Here is a 25362-nt window from a genome sequence, read left to right as displayed (position 1 = left end):
GTACGTGGGGCAAACCCAGAAAGCAAAGTCGTGGTAGGTATATGGACATTGGGAAAAACAGGGAAAATAATATATCCCCTTTTCTTTTGGAAACAACCAAAGGGTGGAACACATGTATTTTCAAAACTGACAACAAGATAATGGTAAACTGTTACAATTTTTTGTGATACTCAAAAGAAGCAGACACTTTGTACAAGATACAAGACCAACAAGCCCATTCAATGGGAATTCCAACTAATGTTTAAGCACAATAGTGTTCCTGACTAGAATTTCCACAAGTCGTTTTATTATTATTGTTATTATATTCATGATTACTTTTTCACGATAGGAAGTAACATGCTTTTCATCACACCAGAGAAATGCACGAATAGATTAAAGATCAGAATCCCAAAGGAAGGTACATAATTTTAAGGGACGAACACTGATAATAATGCCTAGATTATACATACGGAGTGAATAATGTCTCAAAATTGTACAAAGATTATCGAGGAACGACAATATGGATACTCACAATTCAAAAAAGTAGAGTAAAAGTGCACATAGCCCAATTAAAGGAAGGGACCGAAGTAAAATAAACATTCGTATTGTACCGGAAAAAATGTCTGTCTTTGGGGCGCAAACACTAACTTGAAGAGCATGGACTATTTCTAAGGGTGTGGCATGAATTATTGGAGTTGGTACAGAGAGGGGTATTAGTTTACTGAAATTAGATTTTTCTGAGAATCTGATTTTATTGTTCATTGAAAACAAATCCATACCCCTTCCATACGAGTTGAGTTGAAGCTTTGTAGCAGGCTGGAATCTTCGGACTCCGAGATGGTTGCTGGGCACGGCCTAGACAGGCACCACGTACGTCCTGGATGTGAAGTTCTCGACGTTCTAGAATTTCTCGAAGTTCTGGAATTTCTCGAAGTTCTCGAGGATCTGAGAGTTCTCGATTCTCTAGGCGCACACGTTGCGGGATTCGATCTCACACGGCAATGATGAAAGGTGAGGCGTGATTCACACACGAGTCCCCCGTATGGCATTCAACTTACTTGTAGCACTGTTAAATAAATTGACCTTATAATTATTGCGTCCACTCATTGAAAATGGAATATGCCAAATGTTAATGAAATTGAAACTAAAATCTTGATTCAAACACCTCGCTGAATCACAAAAGTTCATAAATTATCACTTTAAAATAAGATGATTGAACTAAATATCTAACCATGTGTTAAATGTCTCCCGAATTAATATTTGGGAAAATAATGCCGTATATGAGTTATAATGTCAAGTTCATGACGTAAGTTTGCTAATATTGGCATGGCAGACTGGAATGTTCTGTTGGGTCACTAATCATTGTCATCACAGTTCCTAACTCACTGATTTCGTCAGTTTAGGATTAGAACACAATATTGAACACAAGATGCACAGTTCATGCAAGTTCAAGACACATCAGCACGTTCGTAATAAATTAAGCAAATTAAATGGTACTCGGAAATGTCTTATTCCGTCGATAAACAAAATTACGTGTACCTGAAGACTGTTAAGCAATGTCATTAAGTGATCATTAAAGTTAAACTGCACTTGGAAAGAGTCTAACACTGTCCATGGAAAGTGGTTACGAAGTATAAATTATAAGTTCAATTATCACACTGAAAAGTTCTATGTTCCCTCGGAACTTCACGAGAGGAAGGCACAAACTCAGATATGTTACGATGACACAAGTTTGAACACAAGTCCAGATGCGGCACTCAAAATATTTCATGTTCCCACAATTTGTTATGAAACATAAGTTCGAACATAATACTCGTAAATACTCTAAGTTTCCACAGCTCGTCACGAAACACAAGTCCAAATGAGACACTCGGAAAATTTCTATGTTCCCAAAGTCTGTTTACGAAATACAAGTTCAAAATACAAGTTCAAACATGGCACTTGAAGGAAATAAAGTTCCAACTCCGCTGGAACACTCGGAATACAAAGACTCGTCCGACCATAGGTTCGATCCGCACTTGTAGAGCTCCACCCGTCACCCGTGTCGCAGAGACGGTGGAGTTACACACACTGAATCTGTAGTCCGGATCGCCATTTTTTTATAACAGATTGTGGCGAAGCATCTAGAACGTGGGTATTATCCACCTCTATAACTCCCTAAGTACAAGGTGGATTTTCTCAAGAAGTTGACGGGTTACATCTATTACGATGGCTTCCACGTTGGCGATGTCAAAACAACAATATTTTAACGCTAAATGGACTTTTACACATGGGCCGGGACATTATCATATATGTTCACGCTTGGCTGTGTGGAGCTTACGCGAAGCGACTATGTCACGGCTGAGTACGTCAGCGAGTTCGGCGGGCTGCCTATCTTCCACCTCGCACGAAGTTCAACACACACACTTCGAACTTCATTCACGTAGCGGCGTTTCCGGTACAGTATACACAATTTTTTTTTTAAAAAGACTACATCAGCACTAATGTTGACAAAAATGGTAAAACTAGAAAAGTTAAAAGGAACCGGGGATTTGTGAGCCACAATTTTTTTTATGAATCCCATAATACGGTCTCAATTAGAATCTTCTCAGTCGTACAAAATCGGTGTAAAAACATGACTACTTAATGGCAGATCAGTAACAAACATTACCATTTTCTAACTTTTGGTCCTTCACTTCTTTCCTTAAGGATCAAAAAAGGGAAAAACAGAGTAGAAGGGGAAGGAGAAAGGATGATAAAGTCCACGCACTGAAATTCCTAGACAGTTTCCAGATAATAGACATAATACTCCAACGATCTACGAGACACCCGTTATCAAATTCAAAATTATATGTCCATAGCTGAAGGTACTTCCGCAACACATTGAAAGTTTTATAGAACTTTCAGGACTTGAAAATAGTAAGTCCATGTTTCAGAGAAGATTGACTGAAAATGGAGTTTGCTATGTCAAGCCCGAAGGGCAAGACCAATAGCTAAAATATTTAAAAGTTTGTATGAATGTGCATTGCTCACCCACTTCGTCGTAGAAAAGCCAGTTCGTAGAACAGCGGAAGTACAGACCAGCTGTACAAGGACAAATGAAGCCCTGCACACTAGAATCACTTCATATCCCAACTCGCAACAAAGAAGATCAACGTGAGCTTACATAGGCAGAGAGTAGCGAACACAGAACATGCGAGAAGGCAGACGTAATACGTGCCGTGAGCCGACGGAGGAGGGCAAATAACAATGCCCAGTAAACGAAGAGCCGGCCAGGTGAGTAGACGGACAGCTGATAAGAAGCGATAAATAGCAGCAGGCGGCTCATAGAATGCAGCAGCACAGGATGACGAAACAAGTAAGGCAGGGGAAGAAAAGTAGAGTCTCAAGTCCCACGAGGTAGCAGTGAAAGTACGTAACAATGGGTAATAGGTAGTCATCTGAATACATAACCAATCCTTGGTTAGGTGATGTAAAGTAAACTATACGTTAGTGCCATTGCAGTGACATTTAAACATATTGAGAGGTTATCATATGAATTATGAGATCTGTGTCGGTAGAATATTTAAGACCGAGCTCGATAGCTGCAGTCGCTTAAGTGCGGCCAGTATCCAGTAATCGGGAGATCGTGGGTTCGAGCCCCACTGTCGGCAGCCCTGAAGATGGTTTTCCGTGGTTTCCCATTTTCACACCAGGCAAATGCTGGGGTTGTACCTTAATTAAGGCCACGGTCGCTTCCTTCCACTTCCTCGGCCTTTCCTATCCCATCGTCGCCATAAGACATATCTGTGTCGGTGCGACGTAAAGCAAGTAGCAAAAAAAAAAAAAAAAGAAAATTTAAGGTTATATTGAGTGATGTTCAAAATCTTGAATTTTAAATGTTGAACAGTGCCATATGGAATCAGAATAGGATGATATATTGATATGGGAATAATATGAAGTGGTAATGAGATTAATTAAGAAGAGACGGATTGATAACGTGAATAGGTGAGAGTTAAAGTATTCCAGGCGTCAAGTTAAGGTAAAGTTGAGAGTTATTTGGAAGAAAATGAAGAGGTATGATATAATATATTCAACCTATGACCTTTGTGCCCTAAGAATATTATGCATAAATCGTCAATTTATTAAGAAGTTCGATTCTTGATAGCATGGAATTGACACGTGGCAAGGGGGTGATTACCTTCGGTCCCACGCTCTGCGATACGTGACGTCAGTCGCACGTGTCAACGGCGGAAGAATCTTAAGTCATTTTTGTGAACTATTTCAAAGCGCGTGTATATGGCGTGTACAAGCCAAGTCAAAAATATAGTACCTATCAAAGGAGGTCATTTACCCCACAAATCGAACACGTATAAATTTTAAATGTCCATGAACACTACCGCCAGAAATGTAGCGAGTATGTAGTCGCCTTTAAAACTTGTAATTACAGTTTAGTTAAGTCAGAAAATTTATAGAAATTTCCTTGGCGGCAAAGGGAGATGCCCGAAGAGAGGGGGTAGCTGCTATATATAAGAATTGACGCCATGACGAAGTCTCCTTCTCCTGCATTTTGTGTTACGAAGCGGACGATAAATTGTTGAGCTGCTCTGTGAAATCAAACAACAAAAGTAGACGAAGTTCAACCGCAGATTTTAGCCATTGTGGCTGGGGTCTTGACTCCATGTGGAGATAGTTTTTCTTGAGTGAAAATAATTGTACCAGATAGGACGGTCAAAGTACCGAATAAAATTTGGAGTGGATGACGAAAGTAAGTCGTGTGCGGAAATAATTACAGTCTACCGTGTGCGCTCAACAAAAACAAGTGAAGGGTATTTTCTTTTCTTTTATGCTTTATTTCCAGGAAACCTGAAGAAATAAATGATATGTAAAGCCACGAATATAAAAATGGCAAAAAAATGCCAGGGTCGCAGGTGAGCCCTATGATGAATACTGGCGTGACCACATAAGGTATGTGACTTTCCATCTTACTACCTATTATATCTTGTTTCATGATCTCTAAAAATGTGTATTTGAATGGGGTATATACGACGCAGTGGTCACCCCTATGTGGTTTTTGTAAATGTTAGAATACGACTAAAAGAATCATTTGTTTTATTTTGCAATTGGATAAATTTTTGAAGTCTTGCGAGTGCCGTATGATGTAAAAAGTTATTGAATAGGGTTTCGAAGTGATATCACGTCCAATGTAGATCGTCATTTCCGTGTGTGTACTGCCTATATTTTGTGATGTCAAATTATGATTTTCATTTGACGTAAAATTTTTCGGTCTGAAATTTTGACGTAAATAATATAAGAAATTCATAGTAACCCATTTTAAATCGAGTGGAATCGCGCTGTCGGGTGAGAGTCTAGTGTGATGAATTTGTTCACTGAGTGAAACGTTTTTCAGGGCCCAATTTAAACTGTGTCTGACTGATAATAGAAAGATCTAGTCGAATTTTTCAGTCATTTTTTGTGAAAATCCAGTTGTTAAAAATACGGTATAATTTTATGCGAAGTTATTCATTATTAATGCATTGTGCGTATTAGACATCGTGGATTCTAGTAAGGATTTTACACCAGTTCTTTTGTCGGTGATAGTCGTGAGTTGGGAAACAGAGGTTAGTTTTGTCGTGTGAGTCGAGATGAGATTTGTGAATCAGGTTAGAGACCTGTCAATGAAGCCGGGACTTGTGGAAGCCCGAGGAAGATTTTATAATGTTGGGAATGGAAAGCAATATACAAGGAATTCGCGCTGGTATGAATTTGCGACGTGTATAATTATTGTGGGCATTTTGAAGTATAATCTACGTGCATTTGTTGTTTAGAATATCGTATGTGTTTAATTATGTTGGCAGAGTTTCAAGATTTAAAGAGAGAGGCCAGTTAGGTAGATCGACAGATGTCTCGTGTAACTGCCAAGCGGACTAGGGTGAAAGGCCTCAGCTGATAGGGGAACACACAGCGGGGATATAACGGGACACGCGTGGATTTGTGATTGTATTTCTCGGTCGGGGAGAACGATAATGTTGGATGTAGTTAAAATTTTCATCCGGTAATAACCTGAGTGTTATTAGATACTGTAAAATTTGTTTAATTGGTGACGTAACGTGCATTTGATACGACGGACTTAGAGTATAATGAACAAGACTAGCCAAATTCAGGGTTGTCCAAAATATAGGGCGATGGTAGTGACGATTGTTTGTCTGTGAGGGGTGCGCAAACTTTATAAAATTTTATGACGAGATATGACATCGTAATTATATGGCGAGTTGCTTTTGTACGTAGATTATTAGGGTATCCAAGTGTTAATAATGGCTAGGGTTAGATTAGATTTAAAGTGTGAGGTTATGAAACAAGATATATAAACTGGACATGAATGATGTAATCGTTCTTTTCCAGCAATAGGAAGCAACAGATAAACATCAAAGGATTTAAAATTGTGAGAACACAATTGCGTAGGAATTTGTGAAGAAACCAGAGTCCGCGGAGATAGAATTTGTCGTCTTTTAAGATTTTATTAAATCATTTAAATTTATTTAATTATTAAATTCAGTGAAACCGCATTTTGAAATAACTTTAAATCAAGCGAATAACTTGGAGATGCATTCTGGAAATCTTAGTTTGTTTTCTGGAGGATGTGTAAATATTAACGTAACGATTAACGGGACATATCCGAAGGAAATGGATTTTACTGGCACAAAGTTTGTGAGCATTGCTATTGTTGTATTATGTAACTTTGATTGATTGAGCAGTGAATGTGCTGGGGATAGTAAAGTGGAAACTTTGGTCATCAACCGATGTAACTTAATTGTGTTTAGCCTTCAGCTTAGAAACTTGGATGGTCTTGGGTTCATCAACCTCAGTGACTTAGATTTGGGCCATATGCCACTGTAGCATCACTTTCCTTGCGGTAATCATCCACAATGACTTTAAAGTAACTTAGAAGTTTAGATGTCGGTCCATGATAGACGCAGGTTACATCGATTCAATTAAGAGTCCATGCCGTAGAACCACTGTGTGGCACACACCGATTGGACTGCCTTAATTATACCCAGAGTCCAGAGTTCGTGTTACGAGGGCTGGAACTTAACGAATCACTATGATGGTACATGTGGTCTCAAATGGAAGCCGAATTTAAGGATTTCCAGACTTTCCTTTCTTTAATAAAAAAAATGAGACAATGGTTTCTAGTAGGAATGCCCATCAGGCAATTACGTCAAAGGCTCACACCAGTGTTCTGACCTTCTATGTAATAAAAAGGATTGTGGTGTCCAGTGGACTCGATTAATTTCAATGGTACCGTTGACAAATCAGAATGCTTCAGAATTTTATGAATAAATAGGAATCTTTTAAACAGACCTTTCATTTAGTAGATAGATTAGAATTACTGAACCTTACCTTTACCTCAGCAAGTGACGAAGAACCCGATACGACCCAAGAGACAGATCTCATGAACTTTGCTGATAGGTAAGAAAGGTAGGTATCCCTCAATGTGGACCAAAAGTGTTCAATATATATGCATATATGTGAAGAAAGTGATATTGAAGTATTAATATGAGGAAGGATATATAACAATTGTAATATATCTTGCTACGTCGGTAAAGAAGGGAATGATTAATTATGAAGAAAATTTGAAGAGTATTGACGCAATCCACGATCATTATCATTCATGATACCATGGTGAGTAATCGTTGAACAGGTAATCCATATCCTACGTCAGTAAAAACATATTGTGAGGTTCACAATAATTTATGGCATTAGTAAATCATTGAAATGATGCACTTTAGGGGATGTTGAGTAGTGTATTGATTAAAATTAACACAGATATCTACCGTATTAATATTTCATTGAAGAATAAATGGCACTAAATCATATACATAGGCATTATTGTTTCCTTATAAATTATCCCAGGAGGTTAGACAATTCACAGACTCTTCATGAATAATATTCTGTGCCTATTTTAGTAAATGATACTAGGTAATGTGTTGGAATTCAGTTATTCATTTGACAATATTTCTCATCAGACACAATTATATGATTAGACTAATTTTGAAGACTAATGAGATGAATTATATATTAGTGTTGACGAGTGATATTGGTATTAATGTAAATATTAGCTGACATTATGGCTAACTATACTTATCTTTTCCCTGACGCATTCCAAATGTAATCCTACAGTAAAGAAAACCTAATGCTCATCCTAAGTAATGATCTGCAAATAATTTAAGAATCTTTAATTAGAATTTAAGAACATTTTCTTTTATGTGATTGATGATGTAAAGGTGATATGCGAGTTCATTTCAATAACGTAAATATCTAAAGGTGATATGTGAATTAATTTCAACAATCTGAAATTTAAATAATTATTTTTCTCGTTGTACATAATTATTATATTTCAATCAACGATCTTAAGTGTCCAAATTGCATAGATACATTTTTAAAATTATATGATGATTTTTTCAACCACAGTTTCCTTTCTTCATTTTCTTAGAATTAAGTAAATAGTTATAATTATTACATGTTTTTTTCATCATCTAGTGTAAGCATTATATAGATATATTTAATTTAAGGGGATATAGGAATTATCTCTCGACAAAATTATTGATTGGTAGTATGGAAACGTCCATCAATAATTACAGCACAGGCTTTCGCATATAAACGGAATTTACGTTAAAAATAAATTTCGATAGGCAACTAACCCTGGGAGTATGCTAGTCTGGATTCCTTCGCGACCCGCCCTGGACGCAAGAAAGGCGCAGTATATATGCACTGCGTGTATGTTCCACATCTCCTACTAAACTACAGGACCGACCTCAATAAAACCTGGGGCAATTTTAATTACTAACTGTGGAAAAATACCGTGGTGGTGAGAACTTCTACCCCCTGCTGGGAAGCTTATAACATTATAAAATGTGCAATTGTATTGGAAATTTGAAACATTATAAGAGGTTGACATTTTGCAACATTTGGGTGCTAATTTGTAGAAAGTTTCTAGACAATTTTGCCTACCACCCACTGCGGGAGATGGGAGGGATGAAAAACTTAACACGTTATACAAGATTTTAGCCTCGCCGTTCCACTGTCGTTCTGATATAAATACGTAGTTGTGCATATCTGACTTCCTTTGCCATCTGTCACTTGCCATGGAACATTCTCTACATCATCACTGATTAGTCATGAAGGAGGAATGTAAAAAAGATTTGTATTTGCTGTGGATATTTAATAAAAATATTTTAAAAAGAAATGGAGGCGTCTCTGAATAAATCATGACTACGAGCAACGCGGGTATATAAGCAAGTAGATAACATATCTTTTACCGTTATTATTTTATAGACAAAAATAATGATGCTTTTTCACAGGTAGAAGTTAGGGACCCTCTTCAGAGGTAGCCCTGCCCAGGCATTGGCGCGCCTGCCTATGTGAGTCCCAGAGCACACTGACCCGGTGTGTAGCATCTGGTAAGGGTCCCATCTCAGGGTTACGAGTGAAGCCCTCAACGGAATCCACAGCAGAGAAGATGGACTTCTCAATGGTGGAGATTGCGGAAGAGGAAGCGCAGTACTCAAGGGATAATATGAGTACGCATGGCATCAGCAGTGTCTGTTTTCCATGTCAGGGGCGGCTGGAAGTGCGTCTATTCCCCATGTAAGGGGCGGCCCAAGTAATTGCTGGAAGTAGCTCTGAAATGCCTTTGGGAGTGGCGACCCCATTGTAATCAACGCTCCTGAATAAGATTCGGAGTGGCCAACCCCTAGTAAATTTCCTTACTAGTTCACATACGATGATAAACAACGACGCAGGTGTCACTACCCCAGGGAGTATCCAATCTCCCGTCACCAACGGTGGCGCATTCAGGCCTGGGGATTCTGGGGAGCCTGACCTCATCGTGCGGGGAAAGTCGGAGTTCCCCAATATCACCAACCTAATGAGACCCAAAACTGTCACACAGTTTGGAACCATCAATATTAAAATCCTCTGTAAGACCGGAAAACTCAAGCAATTGATCGACATCCGACATAAGCGCAAAATGGTAATAACAGCAGTCCAAGAAACCCGATTTACTGATGATGTCGCTTTTAAGTCAAAAGGTTATAGAGTAATTAAGGGGAAACCAGCGTCTAAGAACACACATGGCTCCAGCGTTTTTGGTACACCCTTTTTAGTACGACGTGATATAATGGATTCTGTCATCGGATTTACATCAGCTAGCGAACGCATCTCCGTGTTATCTCTAAGATGTGGCAACAAGGGATACTCTATTGTAAATGCACACGCTCCAGTTAATGATGACAATAAGAAGAACCCTGAAAAGGTCCAAAGTTTCTGGCAGATGCTAGAAGACGAGATCGGTAAGATCTCCGGTCACCATGTCAAAATACTCGTAGGTGACTTCAACGCTCAACTGGGAAAAGAACGACAGTACCAAGATATACTGGGGCCTTACACAGCACATAGACGAACAAACACCAACGGTAAGCGCTTAACTGAACTGTGTAGATTATACCAGTTGAAGATCATGTCCACAGTTTTCCCCAGAAAGGCAAAATACCAGACCACCTGGCAGTCACCGAACGCAGCTATAGGATCATTTCAAATCGATCATGTTGCAATCAGTGTAAAACGCAGGAAAGAGATCATAAATGCCAGAGTTCGTGAAGGTTATAATGTTAATTCTGACCATATCTTCACACAAATAAAGACCAGCATACTGCCCAAACGAAAGATACCTTCTACCACAATTCCACCGAGGATTGATCCCCAATTCCTGTCGAAGAATAAAGAACGTTTTGCAACTGACATCTTGCAAAAAGATATGAAAGCCTGGAACCAACTGAAGTCCACCATATACGAAACGACCAATAGCCACGGACAACCTCAACGGAAGAGACGACGTAGATGGTGGAATACTGAATGCTATCTTGCAGTTGATGAAATCACCGCAGCCTGGACGGAGTGGTACTCGACTAAACGAAAGGAAGAGTGTGAATTTTTCAGAATGATGCAGAAACTGCAGAGTAAGACCATCAGGCGTGTGACGGTTGCTGACTCCAGGGTTGCTAGGTAACATTGTGTGACCATCCATACATACCTTACATCACTGCCTGCACGGTTGCTAGGTAACATTGTGTGACCATCCATCCATACCTTACATCACTGGCTGCACGGTTGCTAGGTAACATTTTGTGACCATCCATCCATACCTTACATCACTGCCTGCACGGTTGTTAGGTAACATTGTGTGACCATCCATCCATACCTTACATCGCTGCCTGCACGGTGGCTAGGTAGCATTGTGTGACCATCCATCCATACCTTACATCACTGCCTGCACGGTTGCTAAGGTTCCACTTCCGTCACACATTTTGTTGCCTCAGATTATACAAATTTTCCGACTACCGCAGCCTAATACACATTTGTGTCAAAATAGAATAAACAGAACCCTCAAAGGCAAATGCAAGTCAGCTGATTACTCTGCGAAAGAAACCAAAACTGACCCATACAGTCAACTTTCAGTTTGGCTTGCGAAGAAATATGTTGCCCTGTACGACGGTCTGCGGGTATTTATATGAACGTAGTAATCGTGACGTGATTCTCATTTTTATCGCGTGTCAAAATTCGCTGTCTCTCATATCAGTCAGCTTGTCAGTTGTAGTCAGGAGGCTCAGGGAACCATGTTCTAGTACTGGCCATTAATCGAAAATGCGGCTTATGTGTAAAAGATAGACACCCTCCCCTTACACAATGGGGCTGGTTGATTACTGTAGGAAAGAACTCCCGAAATATTCTGCACACAACCTCACTCTTATGCATAGTGTGAAATAATGTGAGCTAAACAAATGAATATTGCAGAATGTATCAATTAGCTACATTTGGAAGAAGCTGTGTTCAAAATCCATTGCTAGAAACTGCTTCCATTGTTACTGATTTTGGCAATATCCTCTACCATGGCGCTACAGACTAGATGGGCCTTGGTTTACAAAGAGACTGCTGCTCGGTCCCAAGGCGTGAAGAATCCTCTCGGCCGAAATATATTTTTTGTGACCGGGACCGGTAGATAGCTCCTCAATTGCAATCATGTAGGATGAGTGGATCTCGGACAAGCCTTCAGAACCAGTTAAAAGACTGGCCGGGAATCAAATCGGGGAATTCGGTTGCGTGGCTGGTGCCCTAACTCTAGATGGAGGGCCCATATGTTCACATCATGATAACTGATATTAATTTTCCACGCTTAGGAGTTAATAAAGATAGAATGTGAGTAGCCACCGACATACCTGGAACTTCTTGCCCGTGCTACCGAACACCAGTTGCTCAGCGATGTCGTCACACAGCGTGGTATTTAGGCCATCATGAGCGATGTCAGCGTCACTTTCCCAGTTGCGTTCTGCGACGCTAGCGTATGCTCCAGCTGGGGATGCGTGCGTCACGCGTGCGGTGGTGACGATACCTGTTGACTTGCCACTATCCTGTGTTTCATAAAACATACAATGGAGTATTACCAACGATTACAAGGCACCGTCTTCTCAGTGGCATAGCAAACAATACAAGGTGTTACTGCTTGGGCCCTGAATTCATAAAAAAGACAAAATAATAGCACATATCAGAAATAAGTAATAAAGATAAAAATGTGGTGTTTGTAGCTCAGGTATTAGTAAATGACAATATTTAGCAGTGTAAAAGCGTATGCTTCTTGTACGTTTCGAATAGCACTCACACAAACCTCGCGGATACAGCGAAACACAGGCATACGTCTAATCACCTGCACAATAATGACTACACCCACGTATTTTCTACCTATCTTCAGCCATATCTTCCCATATCTTCGCCGTAGAATGCTCTCTTCAGGGAGTTCAAGAATGTAATGAATAATCCCCAGTTATTAATAAATGGCAATATCACTGATGTCCATCTGATTCGTCTAAGGTCTCGAAATCCACCAAAAAGTACTGAAATAGAACTGAGGAATAACAACTTTAATAATGGCAGGGAAGACAAGATACTCGATCCCAGTGAAATATGCCACAAATTGGTTCGTCTCTGGCACCTGGATTTGAGCTTCCTTGTAAAACCTGATTAACTATTAAGAGGATACGTTTGGGCCACGTTAACTAAGCAAATTTACACTATAAATGGAAAATAATCCTTAAACCTAACTGCAATCGCAGACCATCGAACATATTATCACACAGGGTCCAAAAAGAAAGTACATTGGTGATATCAGTTATTTTTCTCAAGCATTTCCAGAGAAAATTAGTTACAATAACCACCTGGACATAAAGATAAAGTTTGCTTTCCAAAATCATGCGTGTATGTATTGTACCAGTTGTAACGGTTCAAATATCGTTACAAGGTGATATCTGTATTATATTATCATTATTATGATGTCCGTATTATTATTATTACTATTATTGTATTATTATTCAATTCAATTATGCAATGACGATCGCTTGCGTGATTTTAGTTAAATATATGTATGTATGAATATTAGCATTTAACCATGTAAAGTAAGACTTGCTACATAATATCATATATGCATATGCTTTGTAATACGTTTTGACATTACAACATATTACAATGCTGCCTAGTCATCGCTCTGTCATTGTGGTGTGCATTTAGGGATAAGCTCACTTTTCTGGAGAAACCTAGGGTGCCCCAGACAATTTCACCATTGTATGTAACATTTGGAGCCGGGTGGGAGTGTAGTTATTTTTGGTGAATGCGTAGGTATGTCAACTAGAGATTATAAATACTAGGACCAGTGTCTTATAGCGTCAGTCAAGCGGATGGAGAGGCCTCAGTCAGTCAGTTAGTGAGTCAAATGGATGGTGAACCGTGGGTGAGTCAATTGGAAGGAGAGACCTCAGTCGGTCAATTAGTTGAAATCGTATGGACGGAGAGACTTACCATGAAGTCACATAGAAGGGGAGAGACATGCCATGAAGTCATATGGATGGAGACACTTGCCAAGAAGTGTTGTACTGCTATGATAGTAGTCAGTCATCTGAATGGAGAAACATCAGTCATATGGATACTTAGTCGTCAGTGAAACAAACATGATACATCACAAAATTAGGCCTGATCCACCTACAGCACTCAAAGGAATACGTCGTAATTACACTCAAAGTGTTGAATGTACAGTCAAGTGAACAGTGAGGGATAAATATCTTGTATAAATTTTAAATGTCTGGTCAAGAGGAATCCAAATTAATGCCTAGTTTCTTTCAGTTGTAATGTCATACTCTTATATTCTCATCTGTTTTTTCGGAGCAGTTCTTACTATATTTATTTAAATTATTTCTAGAATATATTTCGTTCTATCAAATTAATTTATGGTTTTATTTCAATGGTAAAGTTAGATAACCTCAAATTTAATGGGGAAACAAAGTGACAATCTCTTTTTCCAGAACCTATATGGTATGTTGTCAAAAGTAAGTTTATTACCCCACACGCTAGAGATATTCAAGACTCTCATTTTATTATTGCTGCACTGAGTTTTAGCTGGTGTCTATCAAATAACGTATGTGTAAGTAATCAAGTAAGAAATAAGTGTGAGTACAAGGTCCGACGATTGTGTACTTTATTTAATGAATATTAATTTTCATATTTTTCATTTTAATTCAGATTTTATATTTTTAAAGTAAATAAGCAAACCAGAAACATCTCACAGTAAAGCCTACGCTAAATAAATAAATAAATAAATAAATAAATAAATAAATAAATAAATAAATAAATAAATAAATAAATAAATAAATAAATAAATAAATAAATAAATAAATATTCAACTTCCGAATGCTTCATATGTGGGATTCTGTTCACAACCACGACACAACAGTCCAAGGAAATTATTATTATTATTATTAGCTTCTGTTCCGTCGAACATAATATTAGATTATTATTGTAACCGCTTTTTCAGCCCTATGTACTGGTATGTGTAAAGCCTTAGTTACCTGTATTAATGTCTGTATGTTAATTTGTGACTAAAACTGGATAAGAAATATCTGTGAGCTGTATGTTAGATATCTATCCGGTATTCACCTGAAGCTCAATCGGTATGTCACTTCCAGGATGGCCGAAAATTTGATTTTAACCTCCTTCTTTACATTGAATTTATGTTACCTGACGCTAAAATCACCCTGTTTTTTATCGGATGCCCTTCCTAACGCTACCTTATAAAGAAGGATGTAATCACTATTGCGTCTTTCTGTGGTGGTTGGTAGTGTGGTATGTTGTCTGAATATGCAGAGGAGGATGTGGGACGGAACAAAACAACCAATCCCCGAGCCAGAAGAATTAATCAGGAGCGATTATATTCCTCGACCCGGTCGGGAATCGAACCCGGGACCCTCTGAACTGAAGGCCAGCACGTTGACCATTCAGCCAACGGGTCGGACATGTCATCACAGTCTTTATGCAGTGTGCTATAGAAGCAAGAGACTAACAGAAAGGAAACGTTCTCATGGCTTCACTGACTGTGAAGTGAAGACTTGGTACTCACCTGAGCCCACTTCAAAAGCGAGGACACATGATTGGACTGGTTTCTCATGCCCTCGCAGCTTCCTCGGCTCACGGCGGCCGTAACTCCGATAGTCCCTATGTTACCCTTCACTCCACAGAGGTACGCTGTCGCCGTGCACGCTGAGTCAGCAACTTGCGAGTTGACACAATAAGTCTGCAATAAACAACATGTAATTAAACATCCCACTCAGCATATCACTTGTAGATCAACAAGCATCGAAAACATCACAGTAAACATCCTCAGATCCAAGCCAAAAGTTTTACGAGCTACATATTTTCTAATTCCTCCTACTTACTAACTAATCTACTCGCTATCATATTGTGCCTTGATGTGGCAAATTGTATACACCATTGATATTTGCATTACAAACATAACACATAAATTACAACATTCTATCAAAATTATTTACTGTACCTTAACGTACAGGAGCAGAACCATACCATTTCATCTATTTCCCTGTCGAAGTATTTTATATCGCCTTCTGTATTAATATTCTTCATCGATTTCGTCTTCTCTTAGGCTATTTCGCGCCTTAAGTCATACATAATACGAGGTGAGTAGCATACGTCATCGCAACTATCTTTTCTTCGCAAGAATGAGGGATTGAACGTATGATTGGAAATATACAAATGAGAGTGGGGAGTAGTAAAGTGGTGTGCAATGTATGAATATTGGCGAGTAGGCTTACCACGGGTAGGATGTAAAGCAAGGAACTTGTCTGGCAGGAAATCCTTGCGTTACATCATGTTTGGTCTTAGAGAGTACAGTAAACTTTACGGTAAACCCACAAAGTAGTCCTCTAGATCAGGGGTTTCCAAATGGCGGCCCGCGGGCCGCATGTGGCCCATGAAGCCATTTTTGCGGCCCCCGAGAGCACTGTAAGATATAATGTGAAGAAAAGTCAAAAAAATATTTATTAGCTCGTTAAAAACGTATGAATTTTTATACACCTTATAGACCCAAGTCAGAACTAATTATTCTTTAATACTAGTTCCTCTTTTCAAGAATTCACTTGTTCTCAGCATAGTATTTTTTATTTTAAAACATTTAAAATCCAAATTTTAAGTAATAATGTTATTATTTTTGCGTCCCACTGACTACTTTTGATGGTTTACGGAGACGCCGAGGTGTCGAAATTTTGTCCTACAGGGGTTCTTTTACGTGTCAGTAAATCTACCGACACGAGTCTGACGTATTTGAACACCTTCAAATACCACCGGAATGAGCCAGAATCGAACCTGCCAAGCTGGAGTCAGAAGGCGGCGCCTCAACCGTCTCAGCCACTGAAGCCGGCTCCAAATTTCACTCTTTTGTGTAACTTTAAAATAACGTTTTAAGCAATTAAAATGATCAAATCCTCATTTCAGTTGAACTATGCATATCGTTTCATAATGGTGCTTCTGTAGTATTTGCAGAATTTTACAAAATTGGCCTATTCAAGTGCGGCTAGCGAACATGACTAAGCTTTCCAAAATGGCCCTCGAGTCCTTACAAATTGGAAGCCCATGCTCTAGATTGTCCACAACACTTTGCCAATGATGATGTAGGTGCCGGTTATATGCCATCTAACCATTTATGAATTTTACAATCTCATATTACACAGCGTTGGCAATGTCTTTTCTTGTCCCAAACCACCCCGTTCTTTCACTTTGGGAATGAGATCGAAATCGCATGAAAACAGATTATTTATGTATCACACGTGTTCTAGGACTTCCCACCCCATTCTGCTTGGATCCTGACTCGCTAGTGCAGTACTGTACTGTGCGGGGTACCAGTCCAACGCACTGCCATTTCGTGCTGTGTCCATGTACTATGAGTGAGAGAAACCTTTTTCTTCTCTTATTAACTTTTCGTCATAACTGTAACTATGTTCGTTCGTCTATGTATACTAGGTCAGTAGCGTCATCTTCTCACTATACACTTATTCCTGTAACTAAGAGCTTGAGGAACTCTCCTGTCAAGTGAATCCTGTTTTACTTCCCAGTCCAGAATTAAGCCCATTAAACTGGCCACAAGATGAGACTCGGGCTTTGGAATAAGGGACAGAAACGCCACTTGTACACCACAGCAGTGGATAATGTTTGTTTGTCCAACCCTTGTCCTGCTTACCTACGGGATCGCCTATGAGGTGAGATGAATCTGTAGTGGCGGATTTTAATGACCGAATGCCCTTCCTGACCTCAACCTCATCAGAGGAGTTAATGAGATGAAATGAATGACGCGATATATGATAGTAGGGAGAGGCTGAAACCCGGTGCCGGCACAAAGCCTACTCCTGTCGAATAGCACCAAAGGCTCTGCTCAATGCTTAACGTCTCCATCCGACGGACGAATCACCATCAACAGCTTCATATGCCCTCACTCCATATGAGCACTGCGGAGAGTTTTGGAATTAAATCCAGGCTTTTGGCACGCAATCTAGTGATTAGGAATTGTATACTACCACCTTCCCTACCCTGCCGGCCAACATTCTGATGGTATAATAATAATAATAATAATTTCGTGTGGCTATTTCTAGCTGAGTGCAGCCCTTGTAAGGCAGACCCACCGATGAGGGTGGGCGGCATCTGCCATGTGTAGGTAACTGCGTGTTATTGTGGTGGAGGATAGTGTTATGTGTGGTGTGTGAGTTGCAGGGATGTTGGGGACAGCACAAACACCCAGCCCCCGGGCCATTGGAATTAACCAATTAAGGTTAAAATCCCCGACCCGGCCGGGAATCGAACCCGGGACCCTCTGAACCGAAGGCCAGTACACTGACCATTCAGCCAACGAGTCGGACATTCTGATGGTGAGAATTTTATCGATCAACGGGACTCGAACTGGCAAATCTCGGTGTCAGACCGTTTAGACTTCAGGTGGGCTACAGGGGTGGGTAATAACAGTAATAAAATTAGTGTTATGTTTCTAAGGTCTAGAATGTCTTTCATTTCCTCACAATCATTCATGGGCCATTCAATTCTTTTGTACACACTCATTTTCTCTCGTTTGATCGGCACTCCTAATCTCCCATGTGGAGGATGCATTATCTGTCCGCACTGCATGTCGTGAGAGGCTGCTAAGTGCGGAACAACCAAAGAATCTGCACTCGCTCCCTTGTCTTCCAAGACCGCAAACATATCTAGTATCCCGCGTAGCGGACAAAACGCAACAGTTCGAAGCAGTTTTTCTTCTACTTTCTTTGCGTTTCTCCCAGTCACTTGAAATCGCCACTTAGTGTGCAGTAAGTAAAGTTTTACAGCCGGATTCCCTTCGCATACCAAGTCTATGTGGAGGGACATCTTCCATCGATCGTTGATAGTGTGTCATGTCATTAACAAATAATGAAGAGGTGTTTCTTGAGATCAACACGAACATCTAGTCGCTGCCCATCAGGAGTAAAGCTAAACCTCCGGTCACTACGCTGCCCATTCAGGCTAGGAGACGGAAATTTTCCTCGCGATATAATGTTTAGCATTAAGTAGTGTTTCTAGTCAATATTCTACGTAGGTACAAATACGAATCTAGCAGTGGAATACTATTACGTGAAAGCTGGCATCCAGGTCATAGATACAGAATCTACTGTTTTAAGTTGAATCCGAACAACAGGGACATGATATTTCATTTTTAAAAATTACGGATGCAAGAAGACGTCAAGAAAGACATCTGAACGTAAAACTGGCCCAAATTCACTGCTAAAGCCAAGTCTAAGTAACTTGAAAAATTCAGAGAAACAGAAGAAGAAATACAGAATCTCTTAATGTGGATAGACTGTCATTAAAGGATATGCTCAACACTGCCTCAAGGAACTACGCCAGTTGAAAGATAAAATTTCACATGGGGCGATTATTTGAGGCGCGATATCGGCCTAATGCAGCGTAGAAGGAAGAACTAGAACGTATAGATACTGGATAGGGATGAGAGGTCTAGAATAAAAGAATATCAGCTGTAAGGGTACGTCGATCTCACTATCTACACCTCGTTATCTGCAGACTTCGGTGCTGTTCCGCCATTGGCTTTGAGGTTTTGGGTACGAAAGAAAGGACACAATGTCTAGATTAATTTAGTTCATAGTTTAAGTAGGGTGCAAATGCTTACTCAAATTTGTACTACCCAGTCATCACTAATTAATGAGGTATCTAGTGTACTGAAATACAATACCTTGGAAAATCCCGTGTACGGGAAGTCCTCAAAGAAGAGGTGGCTCTCTTCTCCCGTTTTTCCCTCCATTTGTCCCTGATACGCCCTGGCCGCAGCTAAGGTTGGTACCGACATGCCGTCTCCTAGGAATAATATCACATTGCGCGCTTTCTTAGTGTTTGGAACTACTTTCAAGTGGTTTTTGAGGATTTCCTGGGCTCCTTTCCTCCAGAAGTCAGCACCTGTAAAAAATATAGGCTATATTTCAAATAAAATCCGACTATTGTATTTTTCCGAAAATACATTAAACCTAGGTTTCCAAACTCCAAGCGTTAAATCACTCGTCCCAGGGAGTAATGAGGTAAGTAAACAAATCCCTTTTCAGGGGAAGATTTTCTGTTATTAAATATTACAAAGTCGCTTATTTTATCAAATGTTGTCAAAGCTGTGAAACATCTGAATTTAAGATTCTTTAATTTCAAAAATCAGTGGTCCAAAAACCGAAACGTAGATATTTACCCTAAAATTACCCCATTCCTTGGGGCACATGGCGATGCATCCATTTTTAAAATGTCCTGGTGATGTATTTTAAAAGCCCTAAAAAATGCCACGCCCACTTCCTAAGCGAATATTAACGGAATTTCACAATATTTCATATATCTGCTTTTGAATTTCCGACGATTTCTGGCGTAGTGCTCTGTGTTGTCATCTGTGGACAGTTCCCTAGTTATTTACATACAGGAACATTAGAAACAGTCAAATTAATCCGTTCCCCTTTATGACGACAAACTATATGGAGTAGAAAATATCCACCGCACGTGCTACTTTTGTTTACGTTAGCTGATGAAAATTTTGATCTTCAACATTCAGCTTACTGTAGGATCAGCGTATTGAATTTACCAATAATTCTTAACTGGAGTTAATGCCTTTAAAACACGCCTATGTGATGAAGCTTAGCACAGTGGATTTTTTATTGAAAACATTGAAAAACATTGAAAATATTCTAAGATCGATCATTACTGCTAGGGGTACTTATTTTTTTAAATCTAGACCATCTTAATGTGTAGAGTAGAATGTTGAAATCTGTTACTGAGGAGAAAAATCGGGCCAAGCAAGGACAAATATATGGTGCTCGGAAGTTCTGAGTAAGCTACTGTAATTTTATTCAAAATATTAGCTTTTTCTCAAAATTGTATTTTTCAATATTAAGAATGTTGTTAGTACACACTTTTTGCCCGATTATCTTCAAACTTGGCATAAATATAATACAATGAGGGATACAAAGAAGTTGGTATTCATTTTGAAGTTTTTCAAATTAATTTTTATAAAATGTGTTATAAATCTGAATCTATGATGTCAAAATTTACCAAATTTTACAATAATATTAATATGGGTAACGTAAATGAATTAATAAAATGTGACGAATATCAGATAGAAATTTCAAAACGGAAAACTTAGTAGCGTCCTCCATGATCTGTTTAGAATAGTAAGTGAAAATAATCTGCCCTAAAATGTGAGCCAGTTAAAACCAAAGCGGTATAAGCCACACTTGTGCATTATTATTTGCAAAATCGAACAGTTCTTATTAACAATGACAGCTGTGTAAATTCACTACCAATATTGCATTTACAAGATGGTAATATCAACGTACAGGATAACAACAACATATACTTGTCTGGTTTAAACTTTTATTAATGATATTCAGAAGAAAACCTAACTGTATTTCGGATGATATGATGCAGGCGGATATCGATGCTAACTACTACTACTACTACGACGATACGTTTTCATTCCTCCCCTGAAGGGGGAGGCGGACCTCTTAGACGGTTACGCCGTCTCTCAGGCCGGAAGAGTTGTTACGGTGAAGGAGATGTGCGGAGAAGGTGAGGGGGTAGGCGCCCGTGGCCTATTCTACGAACTGTTCTGGCATTCGCCTTAGTGCAGGAGAATGGAAAACCACGGAAAATCATTCTCAGGACAGCCGACGGGCGAGGCCAGGCGAGAAGTGCAGCACTGTGCCCCAGGCCCGTCCCCCGAATGCAGAGGCGTAGAGCCACGGTAGAGCCGTGACCACCTCTCCTCTGCTCGGTTGGCCGGTCAGAGTACAGAGCTTATGGGGCAACAACCCACTCTGCATCTACCGACCTATCGATGCTAACGGAGGGAATTCTATAGAATATACGGTGACTGCATTTCATAATTGAGAATGTTGCTGCTGAACTCTCTGAGGACATGCGAATAAATAAGGATCATTCTGCTTTAGAGACTATATTTCTACTCAGTAAAATTTCTTACGAATAGCAATCAGTGTTTAATAAACAGTAATGATATTGTGTTTACGGTTTTCAGATATGGCGAGGTACCGGTGTTCATGTCGCAGGAGTTACTTTACGTTCTTTCTAATAATACCGATATAAGGATGGCGCATTTGAATGGAAAACCTTCAAACACTACCGGAAAATTCCTGGCTCTACAAACTGAGCTACTCAGACCAACACTAAAGAAAAACACAAAATATCATTTCGACTTACCTTCTTCACGAATGTTATGCTGTGAAGTCCTTCCGTAACTATGAATTCCTATAGGGTGGAACAAGTCTTCATCTGCAACCAGAAATAAAGAGCAACTCTCACTGCCAAATAAAATGTCCACCTTATGTTGCTCTTTTATTATAAATAATTAATGCCATATGATGGTATCTTAACAACATAATGTGTTTGTGAATCGATACAAAGAACACTAAAATGTATCATGAGCATTTGGAGTTAATATATTTTCATTTATTTTCTGGCTGTTTAACGTCGCACGCCGACACGGAATATGGAACTTCGAAGCTAGAGGCCATGTATTTACTTAAGATGCAGTCCAATTTTTCGCAAACTTGTGGTGTATACCGACCTCCCCAAGGGTCGAATCGGTGGATTGTCAGACAAGCGTCAGCCGGGACTCGACCCCAGAGTATTGGAACAGGGATAAGCTAGTATATGAATATTAGTTTGTAGTAAGGGACACCTTGTAATGGCAATATAATTGTCTTTAATACTATTATACTTTATGAATTTTAATGGAGGAGAAATATTTCAGTTAACCAGAGTAAGAAAGAGCCTTAGTCAGGAGGCGAGCTTGTTTCACATGCTTACATGGTCCACATGTTTACGAGCACGGTTCGTTTTTTATTGAACAACCAATGTTTAAGTAGACCGTACAAGCGCACGCGGTCTCAACTGACAAAGGGATCAAAGCCAGAATTCCCAGTGCAGTGATTTTCCAGCCAAGACAGAGAAACGAAAGTGCAGAGTAAGATATGGAGATGTTAGTATCCAGAGGACATATGAGGGCAGCACTTAGCAGGGCAAATGGTTGTGGGAAGGGACTGACCTTTGCTGGACGGATGGTAGATAAAACCCGGATCCAGGATGGCAGAGGAGCTCTCTTGACAGTGAAATGAACTGTTGTACGTAAGGTGCTGCAAGGCAGAGTTCGAATCCCGCGCAGAGTAGTAGGCTAGTGAGCAAGCTCCCGTCAGGCCAGTATGGTGAAAGTTTTTATAGAAATTTTACATAGTAGTGTTATCTTCGTCCTACTTAATAAAGGACTATAGTTTCGAACTACATGTTATTACTTCGGGAGTTTCCGTGACCACATACGTACCTAACTACCTCCCTACAGAACCGCTCGGCAGGAAGGACAGTACACCAACTTCATTGGCCGGTGACCAACCACTAGAACAGAGCCTCTCAAACGCCTAAAATCTCACGCGTGCAAATCGAGGCGCAAGAGCTCCGTGCACTATGCTCCGGTCCCGCTCGGCTCGGCTCGGACCAACGCTTCGTCTCTGGGCTACTCGGCTAAACTCGGCTCAACTCGGCTCGGATGTGGAGCGCTACGGAGCAAGTGAGGAAGAGGGAGACAGGCGGAGCGAGCGGGACAGGCATGGGGAAAGAGAGAGACAGAGCTATTGCTCCAAATCGAGGAGTGGGGGTCTGCACTCGGGTCAACCAAGCGAAGTCGTCTTTTGCACCGTGCACAGTGCATGCACCTGGTGCATGCACTCTGGGAGGCTCTGCACTAGAACGTCTCGTAGGACAGGTGGGTCACGACAAATTTTAGAAATGGAAAACAATTTACAATTTTCGATTATGGAATTCAAACCCACTATCTTCTCAGGAACTGAGTGAATAGCATTACTAGATTAGTTCGTATTTCAGTCACTTTCATGAGATCAAAGTCAATGTTATGATACTGAAAGTTTGAAACCCCTTCATATTGAACCCACATTAATTTTTGACTGAGCATTTACACTCCATTATAATCCTGATCTGTTACATCACAATGAACTGTATCCCCCTTTTAACACAGCAGAGCGTAGAAATCTCCGTACTGACCATGGCGAGCACAGGAGTAGTGGAAGGAAAAGACTTTCACCGTCCGTAACTTTGGTACTAAGTGGTTACTTTGTTTTGGGAAGGAAGCGGCCGTGGCCTTAATTAAGGTACAGCCGCAGCATTTGCCTAGTGTGAAAATGGGAAACCACAGAAAACCACCGTCAGGGCTGCCGACAGTGGGGTTCGAACCCTGTACCTCCCGGATGCAAGCTCACAGCTGCGCGACCCTAACCGCACGTCCAACTCGCCCGGTGGTACTAAGTGAGATCTGGTGTTTAGCACTACGACCAGCCATCATTGCCTCCAGGAACTAACCTGCTAAACTGGTAGTCAGATCAGCTGTAAGATGAGTGAACCTGAGCGCTATGTGCCTCTCCACAAATTACTGGACATACTCTATACGAATTTCTTTCACTGACTGTTATGTCATTCAACTAACAGTCTGCGGAAATCCTCTACATTAATAAAGCCACTTCCGTTTCTACAACTTTTACATAAATATTATTGAAATCCACGTCTCTTTGTACTTCTCTTAACCGAGTCTTCTATGTAACCTATATTTCACAGTTCGCTTCACATACTTTCATATAACAGTCACTGTATCACTCCTTAAGCTCTTTGCAGGGTTTCAGCACAGGAAACTCATTATTATAACACATTATTAGGGATTGTCCAAAGAAGTAATTTTTAGGATATATAGAACTATGCGTGAGAGCTTCCAAACATGTTATACAGTGGCTGAACAATATATATACGACGGTTGGTTCATTATTCAAGACAAATATTGGTTCGCCGTAACGCAGGATCAACCAGACAAATAGAAATATACTAACGGAAGTGAGGAGCTGGTGATATATGAAAAGTGCTATGCAGATTTACTGGGTGTAGAATTTACCGGAATCAGGTACCGAGAACGAAGCTTTATCTACAATCTGTGTAAAAATCAGTCCGCAGTAATAGAATCGGGGACTTTAAAAAAGAAGCCGCAATCCAAAAAGAAGTGAGGCAAGGTTGCAGTTTGTCCCCCCCCCCTCGTTTTCAATGTTTATATAGAACAGGCGGGAAAGGAAATCAAAGAGGAATAGGGGAAGGGGATTAAAATCCAAGGAGAGGAAATCGAAACCTGAAATTTGTTGATGATATTTTTTTCTTCCTATTTACTTTGCGTCGCACAGACACAGATACGTCTTATGGCGACAATGGGAGAGGAAACGCCTAGGAATGGGAAGGAAGCGGCCGTGGCCTTAATGAAGGTACAGCGCCAGCATTTGACTGGTGTTAAACCTGGGAAACCACGTAAAAACATCTTCAGGGTTACCGACAGTGGGGTTCGAACACACTATCTCCCGGATGCGAGCTCACACCTGCGTGCCCCTAACCGCATGGCCAACTCGCCCGGTTATT

General features: G+C 40.2%; 1 protein-coding gene across 1 annotated transcript in view; it reads right to left on the bottom strand.

Moving 5' to 3' along the window:
- LOC136874578 (membrane-bound alkaline phosphatase-like) overlaps window positions 1-25362 on the bottom strand; it is a 76534-nt gene that overhangs the window by 36596 nt on the left and 14576 nt on the right. The window contains exons 2-5 of the mRNA XM_068227859.1: window positions 22105-22176; window positions 19595-19815; window positions 15434-15607; window positions 12213-12404 (exon numbers count right to left, since the gene is read on the bottom strand). Of these exons, the coding sequence (XP_068083960.1) occupies window positions 12213-12404; window positions 15434-15607; window positions 19595-19815; window positions 22105-22176 (659 nt within the window). The remainder of the gene's footprint in view (window positions 1-12212; window positions 12405-15433; window positions 15608-19594; window positions 19816-22104; window positions 22177-25362) is intronic.

This window comes from Anabrus simplex, chromosome 5 (assembly GCF_040414725.1).
Source record: "Anabrus simplex isolate iqAnaSimp1 chromosome 5, ASM4041472v1, whole genome shotgun sequence".
Taxonomy (NCBI): domain Eukaryota; kingdom Metazoa; phylum Arthropoda; class Insecta; order Orthoptera; family Tettigoniidae; genus Anabrus; species Anabrus simplex.
This window is presented reverse-complemented; position numbering and strand designations above follow the sequence as displayed.